The 19028-nt window shown below is 48.0% G+C and overlaps 1 protein-coding gene across 2 annotated transcripts in view; it reads left to right on the forward strand.

The window, feature by feature from the left end:
* Gnb1l (G protein subunit beta 1 like) overlaps positions 1-19028 on the forward strand; it is a 70271-nt gene that overhangs the window by 40828 nt on the left and 10415 nt on the right. For both annotated transcript variants that reach the window (XM_076858825.1, XM_076858736.1), the window contains 3 exons: positions 4013-4175; positions 7899-7997; positions 12402-12617. In XM_076858825.1, the coding sequence (XP_076714940.1) occupies positions 4071-4175; positions 7899-7997; positions 12402-12617 (420 nt within the window). In that variant the 5' untranslated portion in view covers positions 4013-4070. The remainder of the gene's footprint in view (positions 1-4012; positions 4176-7898; positions 7998-12401; positions 12618-19028) is intronic.

The raw sequence follows: 19028 nt of genomic DNA on the forward strand, positions 1-19028 counted from the left end.
AAGTTCTCATTTTAGTGGCGTCACATTTGCCAGGCTTTCCCCTCCTGGTCTGTGCTTCTGGTTCTTGTGGTGGAATCCTGCACTAAGTCCATGGAGGCCCCTCCCTTTCTCCCAGGACTTTACAGTTCCTTTTTAGATCCACCATTTCTCTGAAATTCTTTGCTGATGTGCTCTGTGTCCCCATCGTTCCTTCCTTCATTCCCCTCCAGTTTCAACCATGTTGGTCTCTGAGGTCACAGACAGGAAAGGGGGGTGCCAGGTTGGGAAAGAAGGTGGTCAGGTTGGGAGGCCAACCATATCACCCAAACAAGCTCACAAGTTGGGCATGTCAGTAAATATCAGGAAGATAATAGGAGCTGGAGTTTTCCCTGTGCAGAGAAGAGAGTTATAAACATGAAAAGGGAAAAAGGTGACATGGAGGTGGCATTTGTGGGAGTGCTTAGGTTGAGGTCATTTGAGGATTAGGTTGGTGTAACATCAGAATTCTTCCCTATAGAATTCTAACCAGACAAGGGGAAATGGTGGCTTTGTGGTAGACAGCCCTAGTGGGGACCATCTTGACCCAGTGGACAGGATTGCTATCCCCAGCAGTGGGCAGATTGTATCATGTGTCTCTTGGTTAGATGGCTGAGGCAGATGCAGCATTTTTTTCATGCTCATGGTCTGTCTCCCCAAACATGACTTGGGACTTGGGACTAGGCAGTGTCACCCTAGGAAACAAAGGTGTGCCAGGGTCATGATGGATGGGAAAAGGAGGGATTATGGCAGGGTGTAGGAGGCATATGAGGACTGGCAGCCAGTGTAGTGTGCATCCATGTGGGGCTTTACAGATAGCACTAAGACATTGGAAAAGTGCACATCTGGGGACTACCTCTGGATGGCTGTATGTTGGTAATGAGGTGGTGTCCTTGTTTGAGGAGGGGCACAGGGAGAGAATGGGCACATATGGAACAGATGAGGGACTGGAGAAGGGCCGAGCTGAGACAAGTAATCACTAAGCAGGAGGCCTTCATGCTCTTTTCACAATTCTCTTCTGAGTACAAAACTGATGTAAGAAGTTACAATCATGTTTTTCCATCTGTAGAAGATTGGTCCCAGGATCCCCTGGAGATAGCAAAATCTGTGGATGTTCAAGTCCCTTTTATAAAATGGTGTAGTATTTGCATATAACCTATGCACTTCCTCCTGTATACTTCAAATCATCTCTATAATAATGTTAATGCTATACAAATAGTTATTATGATGTATTGTTTGGGGAATAATGACTAAAAAAAAGTCTGTTCATGATCAGTACAGAAACAAATTTTTTGGACATAATTTCTGATCTGCAGTTAGTTCAATCTGCAGATTCAGACCCCTGGATACAGAGAAACAACTGTACTTGAAAAATAGATCAGTCCTTTGCTCACTGCTTGGTACACACTGGTCTACCCACTACCCTCAGATGTTGAGCACACTGCTTAGCTGTCTTCTCCATTTTAGGCTCTGATCCTTCCTTGTGTCAAGGACACCTTCCTATTATCCTTATTGTCATAGGTTTATGCTGGGCCGTACCATCCAGCAGAGACTCATGAAAGCCATGTGAGTATTAGTTCTCCTAATGTCCAGGCACATTTAAACTTCAACCTAGCAGGTTTTCCAGAAACCAAATAAAGATTAGGATTGAGTTGCTCTGGGTCAGCACAGGGAGATTATCCTCCACAGTGCCAGGTTCTCTGAAGCATGGACACCTCACACAATATGGTTCACACAGAGAATGTTGGTAACATGTAGACATTCAGTCCAGCTTTGTTCAATTTATTCAATTTCCCATTGATGTCTTCTTGTACAGCATGGTTTACTGAGTTTTCCTGGGTCTTTAGTCCCCTATGGACTGAGATTGTTTCTCTGTACCTTATTTTTAATGACCTTTGCTCAGGTGTATGCAGAATGCCCCTTTGGTTTCCTCAGGATTAGATGAGGGTCATGGTTTTGGGGAGGAAACCCACAAACTCAAATGCCCTTTTTGTCAAGAAGGCATCCCATAACTCATTGTAGGTGAAGTTGACCTTGATCACTTAGGTCAGGAGGTATCTGCTATGGCCTACTGTCAATATCCAACAGGTGAGTATCCTTAATTCAGAAATCAAAGTCCAAAGTGCTCTGAAGTCTGAAACTTTTTGAGTGTCATGTCAGCTCTCAAGATGTTCAGGATTTTGGAGCATTCAAGTTTCATATTTCCAGATTAAGAATGCCAAACCAGTGAAGTCTTTGCATATGTTTCCAAAATCTGAAATACTTATGGTCCCAAGAATTTTGAATAAGAGATCCTCATCCTGTATTGCTCCCTTGGTTCCTGAGAAGCAGATCACTATGTCTTATCCACACTCAGGTGAGGAGAATTATGTTCTACCTCCAGAAGGGAGAAGGTCCAAAAACATGCGGGCCTTTGTTTAAACCAGCATAGTTAAGAAATATTTAGGGGAAGACATTTTGAGCTTTTACAAATACCTTGTGTCTCTTTAAGATTTCACCCAATAAAGTTAGCATCCATCAGTGGATTCTGCCTGTAGTGGCTATTACTGGGGTATTCTCATAGGGGGCTTTTTATTTGAGAGGGGTACCAGGGATTGAGCTCAGGGGTGCTCTACCTCTGAGCTATGTCCCCAGCTTTCCCCACCCTTTTTAGAAAAGTTTTCCCTAAGTTGCTGAGGCTGGTTTTGAATTTGTGATCCTTCTGCTTCAGTCTCCTGAGTCTCTGGGTTTACAGGTGTGTGCCACCATGCCTGGATCTTATGGGGACCATTTATTTCCATCATTCCTCCTCATTTTCCTTTTGGTAGAATTCTACATTAATTGAAACTATGGAACATATAAGGAAGGTTTGTTCCTACTTCCATATTTATTTATATGTTCGCTCATAAGGGGCTCATGGGATTTACTTCATTATTTAGGTTAAAATCTAATATTAATATTTATCACTCAGGTTGTTACAGCTTCCTTTTTATGTGCCCCTATCCTTTATTTGGTTTTTTAAAAGTATTTCCTGAGGCTGGGGTTGTCCTCTGCACCACATAAAAATAAATAAAATAAAGGCATTGTGTCCAACTACAACTTAAAAAAAAAAAAAAGGTATTTCCTTACTTGATGCTGGAACTCATCTTGGTTTTTCCCTTACCCCAGCCCTAGAATCAGATATTTCTCCAGAAACCTGGATCCTGTAATTGGAGAACAGGATAAACTGAATCTGGGCTATTGAGTGGGCTCATTACTTCTAGGTCTCTCAGTGGGAAGTGCTAGGACATCTAAGGACATGCCACCCACACTAGCATACATATTTATCTCCAGGTCTGTCTGCACATGTATGTAACTACACACACATTCATGCTGAGCTCTTGACTTTGATACAGCCCCACAGGTCTATCAGGTCTCCCTGCTTCTTTATAATGACTCTCTGTGAAAGGCAAACAAGGCTTCGGCCATCCACCACTTATTCAAATATTTGTTGCACTCTGATGGACCTGGATTCAGAACTGTTTCCCACCCGCTATGAGAAGCCAAGTTACCACCTAGACCACTGTATCTCTACAGGGTTATCTTTAACTTTACAGTTGGAACACTTCTCCAAACTCCTTTAGTTGGCTTCTATCTGCCTTCTCCCCCCTGAGTTGTTATCCAGTTTGTCACAGTGCACAGTCCTTCCTGGGGCTCCTGATATCCTGCTGGGTTGGCTGGTTGTTTTTAATGTACATACATTGAAGTTTATTCTGTGTATGGGGGTCTAGAGGTTTAGCAGTGCATGGTCATGAACACCCCTTCCCCAGGATCACACAGAGCAGCTGTGTGCCCTGACATTGGGTTCCTTGGATGCAGACTCAGGTGTGAATACTTGGATATCTGACACTCATAACAGCTGCTATCTCTGAAAACATGTTTACCTTTGGCCTTGGGGGACCAAAGGCTCAATGCTGGTACAAATGGGTGTGCCTGTGTTCACTGGGTGTCTCACAGCATCTTCCTCATGATTTGCCAGTCAGGGCCGGGATCTGCAGCTGTGCCTATGGGACCTGGCAGAGGGCAGGAACACCATCATGGACTCTGTGCACCTGGAAAATGTGGGCTTCTGCAGGAGCTCCATCCTGGCTGAGGGGCAGTTGCACTGGATGCTTGCTGTGCCAGGGAAGGACAGTGATGAGGTAAGGCTCCTTGCTCCTTTAGGCTCCTTGTTCCATGAGCCTCTGGCTCTGGGCTTCTCTTAACAAATATACTCATCCTTCATACCTGGTAAGGGGGCACACTGCTGCCTGAAAGACTCTGTGGAGCTGATGGCTGCAAGTCTAGGGACTAATAACTTCACTGTAGTTCCAGTGACCTCAAGCTAGTGCATGGCTGGCTCCACCTAGTTCTGGTCACCTGTGAAGTGGTCTTGGACTCATACCTGCCCTCTGGCCTACTTGAATCCCCTTACCCTTATCCTTTACTGCAACCAGAGGGATCTTCTTGAGTCATCCTCCCAGGGCACTTAAGAATCAGAAAGGAGCCCAGAGAGAGGGACCCGTATCTCAGAGGTCTTGTTACCCAGTAGCCTTGTTACTTTGTTACCCATGGAGAAGAGTGGCTTAGAATGGCTAAATGTTCAGGCCCAAGGCCCCTAGGGGCAGTTGCAGGAGAAACCACTCACATCCTCAGGGATCTTAAACTAAAGTAGAAGGAATGCTGGAAAAGGTGGTAGACAAGAGACCAAGGCCCTGGTGAAGTCAGAAGTAGGGCATTAGAGCAGCAATTATAATTGCAGGGCTACAGGTAAATAGGAAGATCGGGTTCATTGGGAGCAGGGGGGTCATGGTCAGATTGTTCTTAGGCCAGAGTGACCAGAGGCATTGGTTATGTGGGAATGATCAGCTGAATAGTGGTATTCAAGCCCCCAGGATCAGAGAAAGCAGAGTCCACCAAGGGAAGGGGTGCCCGACATGAGGAGGGGCAGAGAGCAAGAAGCCAGGGTGGAGGGTAATATAAAGGAGGAAGGTAGGGCTATAGGCCCAGCTTCCGAGGGAGATGAAGGGAAAGTGGAGATCATTTGGCCTGGTATGTGTGCAGCACAATTGCTCCAGGGCCCAGAGGGTAAGTGAGGAAAAGAAGGGGACTTTTGTCTATCACCCTGTCTTCCTGTGGGCCTGTGGTCCTTTAGGGCCTATAGTGCTGGGCAGGGCAGATCCTGCTGGTGCTGGCAGATCAAGCCCCATGTAGTCAGTTAGACTTGGCCCTCACCCAAGAAAATTCATTTTGTCTTCAAGTAGATCCAGTTCATAAATAATGAGATAGCAACAGGCATTTATTTGTTCATGATTGCATTTAAATTACCAATTAGGAGCTACATACACTTTTCTTGCCAATTTGCCAAAACCTGTTAAAAGTTTTATTAATGTGAGAAGGAGGGGCATGCTTCCCCCTGGACAGTGGAAACAGTCAGTGCCAGCTCCTTCTGAGCCACACACTCACATAATGCCATCCTGATGTGTGTGAGAGCTCTTTTTCAGAGTGGTACTGTTGGCCATCCTCTGTGTCCATCTCAGCCAACCCTAAGCCACTGGCCAGCACAAAGTCAGCCTGCCATCTTTCTCCCTGGAGGCTGTATATCCCTGCATGGTTTTAACCAGCTTTCTGGCTCCTGGTTCTCCCAGTGCAGGTGGTATTTTTCAGGAGCAACGGTCTGGGGACCATGCACATCCTGGGGAAATGGTTTGTTTTCCACATTCCCACATGGAATCTGCCTGGACTAGCCCCTTGAAAAGTATTGCTGGCCTGTGCCCAGACAATTCCTGGGGAGCGTGCTCCTGCCCTGCTTGGCCATCTGGGTGGCCACACTTGCCCCAACTCAACATTTTTCCTTCTGAAAACAAAAGTTGCAGTTGAGTGCCAGATGGAAAGTTCTTGGTTTCTGTAGGAGGCTCTGAACACCGGGCAGGAACTCCTCCTCCAACCTCATAGAGGCCTGGGCTGGGGTACCCAGACCAGGTAGATGTAGGCCTGCTTTATGTGCTCAGGCCCTGAGCTCTCTGCTCTCTTGCACACAAGTAGTGGGTTATGGTACCACCACTCCTCCATCCTCTCTCCCACAGTTTTCAGCTCAGGCTCTCAGGACTGCCTTGATTTTCACCTTCTCCTTTCCCCTTGACAGAGAATAGACTTGCTATATGACTCACACCTTCCCTCTGGCCTACTTGAGTCCCCTTACCCTTACCCTTTACTGCAACCAGAGGGGTCTTCTTGAGCCTGCAGATGGGAACAGATCCTCCTTTAACAACATGTGGATGTGGGCTGTGCAAATTTCTGCCTCCTTCAGCACCCCCCACCTGGTACAAGCATGTTTTGTGGCTGCTGCTCCTTCCCACTATATTTGGGTTGCAGTTCTAGACCTTGCCTACTGGCTGTTCTCTACAAGCCACACCCTGTACCTATAGCTCCTCACACAGTGACTGGCTGATTCTGCAAAAAAAAAAGCTGAGGCTGAGCCACTATGGGGACCTTGATGAGAACACCCTGCCCAGAGAGCATCACAGCTCAGCCTGCCATTGGTGGATGCATTGGCAGAACTCTAGCCGAAGACCCAGGCTTCTCAGTCCTCTTCCCTGCCAAGAGATTACCCTGGACATGGCCCCACCCCAGCACATTCATGGTAGAACTAGAATTCAGACTTAGGGACCCAGGCCCCTTGTCCTGGATGGGTTGGTGAAAGCAGCACAGCTCTCACTTGCATGGGCACTGATCCTTCAGACATTGTCCTCCAACCCAGCCTGGGAGGCTGAATCAATAGGTATAAGTTCTGTCCAGTTGTCACCCCAACCTCTCTGGACCTTAGATTCCTCATGTGCAAACCAGAAGATACTTGTGTTGGCTGACCTTTGTTTCCAGGGTGGCTGAATACCAGTGTGATTGCTACTTTATTGATAGAGATATACTCTCACCAGTACCTAGTGAAGTTCAGGGCCAGCAGAGACCCCCTAATTTGCAGAGTGATGGCAGAAGGCACAGGTAGGCCTGACTTGCTAAAGAACTACTTGACAACAAACACAAGGCAGGAGGAACATTTGGCCAGCCCTGCGCTACATTGTGTCTTGAGGGAACCCCCTACTCCTCTGAGTTCAGAGGAGTGCTGCCCTGTCCCCCTGAGGAAGCTCAAATATGCAGGGACACAGGACAACTAGGGACCTGATTCTGGCCATTGATGCTCCAGAGCCCAAGTCTTATTATTGTGGCTTTGGCTGTCCTCTAGGGAGAGAGTTGGGTAGGGCCTATGCTGTCTGGTCAGATAGGCAGTCCACTCAGGTTGACAGGCCAGCACATGAGACTGGACTATATTGGCCACAAGGTATGTCTCCAAGCCCAGTTTTAGGAGGGCCTGGCATCTGTGCAGGCTGGTACAGGGGGACTAGAAAGCCAGGATCCAAATGGACTTTCCCTAGGCACTGTACATCATGCTTGTTTTGTAGGCTGCTGGTGGGTCCCAGGTCCTATGCAAGTCATTGTACTACTTGATGTGTCTGAGTTGGTTCTAAGTGTTTCTTGTATAAAACCTATGCCAAGAAAGAAAGACAAACAGGAGAGAGAATGGCCAAGGTGAGTCAGGGCCAACTGAGTTAGGTCTGTTCTGCCTAGATGACAGAATCAGGAGAGCCAGAGGCAGCCATGGGCTGGTCACTCAGGAATGATGCAAGCATTTGTTTCACAATAGCCCTGGCAGCACCCAAGCCCACGAGCCTGTGCAGCCTAATTAGGAGACTCAGCTTCCAGGTCCCCATGGGGAGGGGGGCAGACAGAAACTCGCAGCAGCCTTGGTTAATCGCCTTAAAAGTCTCTTGTTTGTATAGCACAAACTCAACTTGGCATTGGCCCAAATCAACTTGTTTTTTTACTGTCAGGTTCAGATTCTGGAGATGCCATCCAAGACGTCAGTGTGCACCCTGAAGCCGGAGGCAGATGCCAAGCCAGGCATGCCCATGTGCCTGAGGCTGTGGCAGGTAAGGCAAATGTTCACCAGCCACGCCCTGCTGCCACACCCGCCAGACTGTGAGTCATGCCTCATTCAGGATTTGATTTGTTGTCAAACCAATTGGACAGTATCCCCTTCAGAGAACATGTGTACCTGCTACCACAGCCCCAGTGTCCCTGGCCAGACCTGTGCTCCTACCCTTACACCCCCACACTCCCAGTTGCTGCTGATTCTAATTCCAAAGGGCTCCTGCAAAATTCTCAGAGAGCCCTGGCTTTGGTGCTTATCCTCTGCAGGCCCAGTTGGGCTCACCCTTCAGGGTAACCTCCTGCTGGTGATGGTAAGGAGGGGACAGAAGTGTCAGCTGCCTCCCAATGGGGATTCAAGTCCTTCTCCTTGGCACCTTGGTCCCAGGCTTTGCTGAGGCCAAAAGAGAAAATACTGACTAACTTTGGCAACCCCTCATGGCCCTCATTATGCTTGGAATTAATTCTTGTGCTTCTCTTAGAGGTAGGAGTGGGCTTCTTAACACTTTGACTGCAGCCCCCTGGGAATTTCTGACCCACAGCCATTTCTTCTCAGTTTTATTTTCTAGTTAGAGTTAGGAGGCCTTTCCTGATGTTGTTAGCAGAAACTGGGGTCCTAGTTTTCAGTGGGGCCTGGGATGGGTCCTCCCCCAGGCAGCCCTTCTGGAGGTGAAGCCTCTTTCCTAGTGATCCGCCCAGGTCAGCACTGGTCCAGTGTTTCCCCTCCTGGGGTCACTGGTGTCTACAGTAGCAGAGTAGATATGTTCATTCTAAGGTGTTCATTTGCAAAGAACCCCAGAAACTTCTTTGACATTGCAGAACCCATGGTGGGCAGATTACTGAGCAACACCTATCTCAGGAACAATTGATAAACCTCAGGTCATCTTCCTAGTCCTGGGTGCTAAGAACAACCCTGTCCATGGTCAGGGAGAAGCAATTCCTGCCTTGTGCCTGCTGCTTCTTTGAACTCAGAAATTTCCAAGTGTTAGATGAGATAGGCCTCTGTAGTTTGGAAGTATTCAATTACCACACAGGAACCACTGGGGTAGGCACTCCCAGAGACCCTGTCCCAGGTATTTCTCTCCACCCACATGAGCAGAAAGATTGCTGGCCTATCTTGAATCTGGTGCCATCTGCAGTTTCTTGACTGAGAAGGTCAAAGTTGGAAGTCAAGATTTTCAAAAAGCTGATCCTGGGTGTTCCCTCTGCTGCTGGAGCCTCTTGGAGAGAAGCCCCTAGGGAATTTGAGGAGGTGGGGGCTTTTGAGAGGCTCATAAGTCTCATGAAATGATGAAGTAAAGGGCCTCATTCTGTCACATTTGCAATCATGCCCTAGGTATTAAATAGAGCCTAGGTCATTGCACTTAATGTGTCCACACAGGGTTCCTTTGTAGGCTCATTGGTACTTTCTTGGAAGGACAAACATCCCCTCACTCCACACACACACACCCCTAAATGCCACAGGCAGTGACCATCATGCTCGTAGGACCTGGGGGGGCAGGTCACCTGCAGCTGTACTTCTATTCCACTCCCTAAGAAATGTGGGTCATTGCACAATCATCCAAAAATTCCAACAGAAAAATGTGTAGAAAGGGATGTACAAACTTGTTAAGGTAATTAATATAGTTGACAGAAGGACAAATCATGGTTTTGCTGGTGATATGGATCCAACATTAAGTATTCAGCTGAAAAAAGTAACTTGGAATGTTCCTCTTTTTCTACCCAAACCTAAAGATCTGGGTTATAAACTTATTAACCTTAATGTGGCAGAGTGACTAGACTGGATATTTTTTTCCTGAAACATTGAGGTCTATTATTTTGTTTCTCAAAGCAACTGACCTACATTGTTTATTACTGCATAAAAGGTCAGGATCCAAATCAGTCTAGAGGCAGTATCATTGGCACCAACCTCAGAGCAAGGACTTCCCAGTTTCCTACTCTCTGGCCCACTCCAGCTGAACCCTCCTGAGTTGGGAAACAGAGAGTTGGGGGCTCCCCATGGGACTCTGGCCTGCTATAATCCCTAGGCCACATAGGAACAGGACTACAGAGTGAATTCTTAGCTCCAGATCTTAGTTGGGGGTGAGGGGAGGAGCCAGAGATAAGTAGATCAGAAGACTACAGCCTCTTATTCCTGAAGGGGCCCAGCAGCACCAAGGGTGTGGCCACCAGGGGTTCCCCTACCATGATAGCCTATCTGATCCATGGTGTCTGATACTGGGAGGCTGTAGAAACCTGGGGCATAGCAGAGAGCTAGATGGCCAGGTGCTGGACTAGTAGTAGTGGCTGGGAGGGACCAAAACTATAGGGCAACTCCCTCTGGACCAGGCTGGTTCTTAATTTGTCATGGAACCATGACAGGTGGATTATCATACCTAGCCTCTGAATTAAGTTGTGCTTAGCCCTCAGGGGCCACAGCCTTCACTCAGAGACTGTCCAGAACCAATGTCAACGATAAAGATAAACCCTTGGACCAGTTTCAGCTCATAAGACACAGAAGGAGAGTATCCTATGAAGGAGGGAGAGTGGGAGGCTTGGCTAAGGCTCTAAAATTGGGAGTAGATGCCACCATAAAGCACTACCCTAGGGGAGTAAATCCAAGTGACCCTATGCAAGTTCTTTAGAATAGCTTCTGGGGCAGTATACATTACCTAAGCTGTTAGCAGGGGCTGGTGTGTGTTCTTGGTTGGGTGCAGAGTTCCAGGCTTCTCCCACCTGGTCCTGACACTGACCTGGATACAGACAAAGCTGTTGGCCCAGGGAAGCACATCTGGTAAAGGCTTGATGGCCTACACAGACTTGTAGTACAGAGAGTGTTTCTACTTTGGCACACTCTATGTCCATATTTGCGAGAGGAATGACATGAGTCTGCACAAATCATTTCCAATCAAGTGATCTGAAAAGCACCAGTATGAAACTCTTCCCTGTGATGAAACTACAGGGCCAGCACATGGGGATCTGTGCATCTGGAGACCCTAGGCAGACCTGCCTCTCAGGATTGAGCTGAAGGGCACAGGGTGGGCTTGGCAGGGGAGTAGAATGTGACTCTAGATGATGCCTAAAGGGAATTGCTCAGGAAGACACAGAGCTGCCAGTACCTCCTTCTAGAATCCTCCTTTCTTCCTGTTTTTTGTTTGTTTTTGGTTTTGGTTTTTGTTTTGTGTGTGTGTGTGTATGTGTGAATTTGAATTACCATCAGGATGCAGTCTGTATACAAGCCATTTCTGGGGACATATGGAGGTTGCCTCTAGACCAGCTCTGGCCTTGGCAGGTTCACCAAATCTACATACAAGCCTGGGGTGATTTTGCCCTTCCTGTTCCTGCTACAGCCCTGCAGCCATCCCTCCAGTGGCCCCAGGCCTAGCTTCTCCAGTTCCCATAAAACATATCCGCAGCCTTAGCTTCTCACCCCCAGCTTTTTTTTTTTTCCTTTGAGATAGTCTTGCTCTATTGCCTACACTGATCTTAAACTCCTAGACTCAAGTTATCCTCCTACCTAAAGCTCTGAAGTAGTTGTGACTACAGCAAGCTCCACTGTGCCTGTCTCTTATGATACTAATGAGAGCTATGGTCTTTGTAATGTTTGAGGATGTAGTGTCCACTCCAGTAACCCAAGCCTCCTTGCCCAACCATCCAAGTTTTCTTTTGGCTAACTGCTTTTTAGCTAGGACTGATGGCTGCATCCCCCAGGGTGACTTGGAATCCTGCAGTGCTCTTCTTCTGTAGTTGTTTCAGAGTCTAAATAAACGAGGCATCCGCCCAGGGCGCAGAGCCCTCTGACCCTCATCCTCATTCATCATGATAGCAAGGACTGCTAGAGCCTGCTCACACCAGACTTCCAGGGGCGGGGGCTTCCGCAGCCACGTTGACAAAGCACAGAAAGTTCGTTTTTCATTGAGATGGAGTTTGCAATCTTCATGGCTGGTGGTTATAGACAGGTGACCAACCCTAGCAAGGGGGTCCTTGATCCTCTGGCCTGAGAAGTGGAGGCAGTTAGATAGGTCCCCATCAGTCTCAAGGCATTGGCAAATGCCCAGATGTGCCCCTTTGGGCAAGATGAAATGCTGGCAGCTGGTAAGAAGCAGCATGGTCCTGTGAGGCCTTAGGGGCTTGGCTGGTATACTCAGGGATTTGCCCTCCAGCCCCTCATGTGCTTAGCAATGGCACTGCTAAGACCCATATTGGTGGTAGTAGTCACCAAGGTACTCAGGTATACAAGGTATACAGGAGAACACAAAGGGGTGCAAAGCCTCAGGAGTATCATGAGAGCATAGGAAACTCCCAGGCTGGTCTACCCCACCTATGGGCCCAGCATGAGAGGTAACCTGTCTCTGGAGCCCTGTCTTCCTGTAACTCACTGAAGGTAGGGGACTTCAGGGAGCTGACCACTCTGTTGTTCCCTGCAGGCTAACACTGGCCCCCGCCCTCTCCTTCTGGTCGGGTATGAGGATGGATCAGTGGCCCTGTGGGACATCTCAGAGCGGAAGGTGTGCAGCCGCATTGCCTGCCATGGGGAGCCAGTCATGGGCCTTGACTTCGACTCCCAGAAGACCAGAGGCATCTCAGGCTCTGCAGGGAAGGCGCTGGCTGTCTGGAGCCTGGATGGGCAGCAGGCCCTACAGGTCAGTGTGCCGGCCCTGGACCTCATTTATCCTGCTCTGCACTAACAGTCTGATAGGCTGAAACAATATTTAGGCATGAAGAGGAGCTGCTGCAGATCCCTAGCTAATTAATCACTTGGAGGTAGTGCAGGAGGGCCTGTCCGCTGCTGGCACAGGGGAAAGGGGTGTGGGCGTGGGCCAACCGTTCACATGGTTTGGGTTTCTCCTAGATCTCAAGTTAACAGCCATCACGTCTTGTCCATCTAGAGAAAGGCACGTAGAGTCCAGGCAGAACCAACCCCTTTGTGAAAACTCAGAGGAATTTTGTCAGTAAGGAACTGATTAATCAAAAAAAAAAAAAAAATCAAAAACCAAACTCTGGAATGCTCCACAGAACCATGGCCCCAATGGTGGTCTATAACCTAACTCTAGGGAGGTTGTTGCTCATGGGTAGCAGGAAACAGGCTATGAGGCCTCAGATCTGAGTGGGGGTTGCTGGAAATCTCTTCATGATGTCTCATAGGCTATTCCAGTTGGTGTGGCTTGAGGATTGCCTGTTGTCCAAGCTTGGACCAATGGCCACAGTGCCTAGCACAGGGTGGCCTGGCTTGTGTGCTTTCCCCCATTTGGGATGGGAGAGTTTGGGTTAAGGTGGGGGTATATGAGACATGCTCAGACCTTTCTCTGGTGCAGGTCTTCTGAGGAGCCACAGGCCACAGGTCCTGCCTTGGCCTGGGTACATACTGGTTCTGGGGGTGGGCAAAGAATTCCATTCGCCAGGAGCCTCAGAAGACAAACTTGGCCTCCACTAGCAAGTAGAAACTTTGGAAACAGCCCTGTGAAAAAGGTCTGATGTGGAGGGGTGCCAGGTGGGAGTTGTGTGTCCCTCAGGGTGACTGGTAGCAGAAGCCACAGCAGGCCCAGCTCTCAGCCCCATTGGGGCTTTTGGACCCACAACACCAAAGACAGGACCCATGCCTGCCCTCATCTGTGGTGTGTGGTATTCCAGGCTTCCCACACACTACAGGAGAGTATAAAGAGGACATTGCCAAGACCCTTCCTAAGACAGGGAGGCCTATCTGAACAACCTCAGCATTTCCCAGCCTAGACCCTGCTGCCAGGGGGAAGGAGCTCACCTTTGGCCCATTGGACTCATCCCTGAGTAGACAGACACTGGCACAGAACTGAGGCACATGGACCAGTGGTGGACCCTGAGTAAAAGTAGGGGTGCAGATGGTACTGAACAGCATTCAGGCCCCCATGGTACCACCAAACCTAGAATGCAACTAGGGGCAACATCATAAAGACTTATGGAAAAGGGACCAAGTAAGGATAGCAAGGGCAGAGGTCATTGGGTGGGGAAAGAGTATTGTACAAGGAGACTGACATGGAACAAAGCTAAAAAGACAAGATAGCAGCAGCCTAGGGACAGGTACTAAAGTCAAGCAGGGGAAGACTTTGGACTGCCCCATTGGAAGAATGGAGTTTAGAGCCAGAATGAGGGGCAAGCAGAAGCACCCATAAGGTTGTGCCCACTGCCTTGGTATAAGGCTGGCCTAGCATCCCTGCTAAGCAATATCTGAACAGAGCCCTGCAGGATAATGCCCAATTAGACCCCAGTACACAAGCGTGAGAGATGGCAGTATGGGGCCTACAGGTAAGGCAGGCACATGTCATACTCAGAGTATAGGTTCATACCCCCTGGGTACCACCTTTTTTCTGGGGGACCAGCCTATGACAGGCGCACAGTGAACTCAGAATAAGCTATTCTATTTGTCCCTCTGTTAGTCCATCAGTGTCCCAGAGAGGCCCTCAAGGCACTGCTGTGAGGGCAGAGCTTCTCATGCCTCACCCAGAAAGAAGTATCTCCAAGGTCTCAGAATCATGGACCTGGGTTGTGATCAGGTGTGAAAGCCATAATGCTAAAGGTCATTTGTACAAATTGAAGGCTGAGCCACTCTGGGTGCTAGATCTGCATGTTCTGAGCTGCTACCAGGTAGGCATGGGGGCAGGGAAGGTCTCCTCATACCTTTCCCTCCTTTTCCTCAAACCTGATGGGGAGACTCATCAGTGCCACCCGTTATGGGTTCCAGTGTTCATCCCCCGGTGATTTAACCCTCATCAGCCTGACTTTGTAAAGAGCTGAAGACCAGGCAGCTTTTCCAAGATCTCTGTGGCTCCCCACCTAGGCTTCCCTGTACCCGGTACTCTGTGAAGGGGTTGTTCTGGCCCAGATCTACTTGGTCTCTCTTGGCATGTTTGGGAAACAGCTGCTCGAACTTAAGATTTAAATTTATGGGGTACGTTCCAGTCCAGAGATGAACTTTTACTCTACTAATGAATTGAAAAGTTAAAGCAGAAGGGGAAGCAGGAATTAATGAATTGAAAAGTTAAAGCAGAAGGGAAACCAGGAATTAAAGTGATTGGGGTGATGGTAGGCCCTGGGCAGGTCTGGCTCAGCCTCCCACATCAAAGGAAGAGGAGAGTTCCCCAACCCCCCCACCCCCACTGAGCACCAACTGCTCCTGCTGCTGAAAGAGGTCCTGGGAGGGGAGGGAATAGCCCCATGGAGAGGGTAAAGGCAGATATTCCATGCTTTACCTGATGGCATGTCCAGTGCAGGTCCCATAGACCCTGAAAATTTTAGTTTCCGTAAACACCAGACCTCCGGGGAGGAAGCATTCTTGGGTGTTTTAAGGATGCAAGCCATCTGAGAGCTGCCTTGATAACCTGGAAGTAAGTGAGGTGATTCATGCCCTCAGCATCCAAAAGCATTCTCACCTATGCCATGGTGCTATATAATATGGCTGCTTGCCTTGGTCCAAGACCTACATGCCACAGATGTGCCTTTCTTATGTCCTTCTGTTAAAACCTCTAATGAGCCCAAATCAATCTCTCCCAGGCCGGCGCTGGGAGCAGACGTGGATGAGGAAACCTCAGAACACGGGTAATCAGAACCAGATGGCAGCCATGCTGTGCATTCCTGGCACCTGAGGTCATGTGCTATAAGAGCCACTGGTGGCCCGAGATCCTTTCTAGAAGGCCCTGCCCCAGGCCATGGCCTGGTCAGGGGCTGCTGTGGTGACCAAGAGACTACTTGCTCAGGATGATACCCAGGGCTTGCCTTGGAGACATTTGGTGACACTAGAGCTGTGGGCCTGCCTTACCCAAGTGGCTTTCCCATGAGCCATCAGGTTTGGGCTTGGCTGTCGTCGAAAACAGGTGGTATGCAGGCCCTGCTCCTTCCTCCCATATTTGGGGCAGGGCCCACAGCCTTGAAGCAGGGACTGATTTACAGCTAGTAGTATTTTTAGTATTTTTAAGTCTTTAAGTAATAATCAGGCTTCTCAACCCCAGTCAGCCCTGGGCTGTGCTGTCTCCATACTATACTCAGTGAACATTCTGGTTGCACCACAGTGGTAGCTGCTCCCCTTCCTCTCCTTGGCTCTTCCAGGAGCTTCCCTTTAAATGGCAGTAGCAGAGCTACCTATGACAGCCAGGAATGAGACTGCAGGGTCCAGGGCCAGCTACCCATGCATCCAGAGTTTCTGTGCCTATTGTAACAGGAGACAAGGATGAGGGCACAGACCTCTGGCCAGTGTTTTTGCATTCCCTTGGAGCCAGGTCCTCTTCATCCTTGGGATCACAACCCCCAGGACAGGTGCTGACCTTTTTCCACTTTAGATCTCTGCACAGACTTCTTGTCTCCCTCATTGCCTACCAGGAACTCTGTCCTCTTGCCAGGCTCTCTGCCTTGATGTCATCACCCATTTCCAGGAGTGGCTATGGTAGGTGTAGAGTCACTTCTCTCCCTGAGAACAGTGACTGCTCAGCTAGTTGTTCAGTACAGCCAAGTCCCTTGACAGAAGGTGGATATTTTAGCCCCTCACAGGTGAAGTCACTGATATGGAAGCATGAGAAAGCTAGTGTTAGGCTGCCCACTGCCCTGCCTGTGAAGACCACAGTCCAGGTCTCTATTGAACCCTTCTGCTTGACCTGGAGCAACAGGGGACATATTTAAAAGCAGCACTTTTCTCCCGGAAAAACTTCACACAGTTGGGAAATTTGTAGAAAGAGGGAATAGCAAGGAAGTGACCTTGAGTCCCTGAGTAAGTGTTCCTAGCCAGGCTCACTGCTTGTTATCCAGAGATCCTCTCTTTACCAGGGGAGAATTCACAGGAGAGAAAAAACAAGATGATATCAAGTCAGTCTTTTGTCCTGGTTCCTAGCTTCCAGTGTTCCCTGGGCCAACAGTGTTCTGGTCCTTGGAAGTCAAGGAAAGGACTTCTGTGTCTGCAGATATAGGCAAGTACATCCCATAAACACCTATACTGCCTCATGGTCCTGTCCAGCATGGGCCATCAGCTGGGTCATGGTAATGCTCCTGAAGGCAGCTTGTATGTAGAGCCAAGTGGGGATAAAGGGGCCATGTGGAGGGGAGGGTACAGCCCAGCAGCTGGGCACTTTGCACACTGAGGACCCATCTGGGCTTATGGTCATAGAGTTGAAAACCTGTTCAGTCGCTTGTATGCAAGCATAAGCAGGAAGCACACAGGTTCCCTAAAGCTAGAGTTCTATCTATAGGACTTTGTCTATAGGAATTTTTCTATAGGATTAAAAATCTTCAAGGTATTTTCCTAATGATGAGATCAACAGAAGGCAAGTGAAGTGTCCTGGACACAGGGATAATGCTGGCTGAGATAGACAGCCAGAGAAGGGTGAGCCCATGACGGGTAGTCAGGGCTGGTGGACACTGGGGACATTGGCAGATCCATGAATAGGTGGACTCAGGCACTGGAGAGATGACTGAAAGAGAGAAGGTTGGGCTGATAGGGTCCTTGGCCATGAGATAACAGAATAAGTGACAAGGTGATTGGAGGATAAGCAGTTGAGGTGCTGTTTGTATGTAGAACCCAGAACTCGCCTCATGTGTGGGCAATGACATCCCAGACTAGGCTGGATTAACAAGGAGGCTGTGTTTGCAGCAAGTTATTGAAAGGTTTTCATCAGGTGAGATTCCTTCTTGTAGGGGAAGAATCTGAATCATGAATAGGTGCTGGATTTTACCCAATGTGTTTACTACATCTCTAAGACTGGTAGGGCTTTTTTCCCAGAATCGTAATTTAGTGAGTTTTGTTGTTCAAAACTTTTGTTTGTTTGTTTTTTAATAGCAACCAAATAAAGTCAAGTGTGGTGGAACACATTTGTAGTCCCAGCTTCTCAGGAAGCTGAGGCAAGAAGATTTCTTGAACCTAGGAATTTGAGACTAGCCTACTGAACCCAGGAATTTGAGACCATCCTATTCTATGCAACATAACAAGAAGTCCTAAAATAACCTAATATTTAGCGTTTTGTCTTCTCACTCTGCTGTGCTCAGCTGGAGATGTTCAGGATCTTGGATTGGCCAGTACCTGCTCTCTTTCCCTCACCTAATGCTGTGAATGGATAGAAGGACAAGAAGCCCTAAAATTTGGGAGGCAAGCAACCCCTCTTTAGTCTGTGATTGATGAATAGCTCTGGGCAGGAAGAATCTACTTCATTGTTGTTTTATTTTGTTTGCAGTGCTGGGGGTGGAACCCAGGGCTTCATTTGTGGTTGGCAAGTGCTCTACCTCTGAGCTATACCCCAGACTGAAATGTGCTTGAATGGCCATGGTTAATCTGGTTCTGATTACCACTATGGCAGGTATTTTCTCTATAGAGATGGTTCAATTTTTTTTTCTTTCTTTCTTTCTTTTGTAGTGCTAGGAGTCAAATGGGAGGCAAGCGCTCTACCAACTGATCTATATCCTCAGCCAAAATGGTTCAATTTTTGTAGATTTATTTTGGCTTTCTGATTTTAAGGGAAGTTTGCATTTTTCTAGGAATGTGTCTATAGGACTAAAAATCTTCAAGATATTTTCCTAATGACCATTTTGTAGTTGTTTGTAATGAATATGTACATTTTTGCCATATTCACAGTACTGTGCCTTTTTATTTTTGATTAATCATCTCTCTCCCCCTGTCTGTCTCTCTCTGTCTCTCTCTCTCTCTCTCTCTCTCTCTCTCTCACACACACACACACACACACACACACACACACACACACACAGGATTAAACTCAGGGTTGCTTGATATTTTTAAGTTTCTGAGGCTGGCCTCAAACTTGGAATCCTCCTGCCTCAGCCTCCTGAGTCACTGAGATTACAATCTTTGTTGATCTTGAAAGTCTGCATTTTTTTTAATTCATTATTTCTGTTTTTATTTGTCTTTTTCTTTTTTCTGTATTCTCTGGGTTTGCCCTGTCACTCTAACTTAAATTGGGTATGTAACTCGTCAGTTCACAGTCTTCGTTCACCTGTGTATTCCCACTGGATGACCCTCTAGCTGCATCCTATATCATGAGATGTCATCATCTTCATCATTCCTCACTTGTAGGCAAACCTGTTTTTAT

This window comes from Callospermophilus lateralis, chromosome 1 (genome assembly GCF_048772815.1).
Source record: "Callospermophilus lateralis isolate mCalLat2 chromosome 1, mCalLat2.hap1, whole genome shotgun sequence".
Lineage (NCBI taxonomy): Eukaryota > Metazoa > Chordata > Mammalia > Rodentia > Sciuridae > Callospermophilus > Callospermophilus lateralis.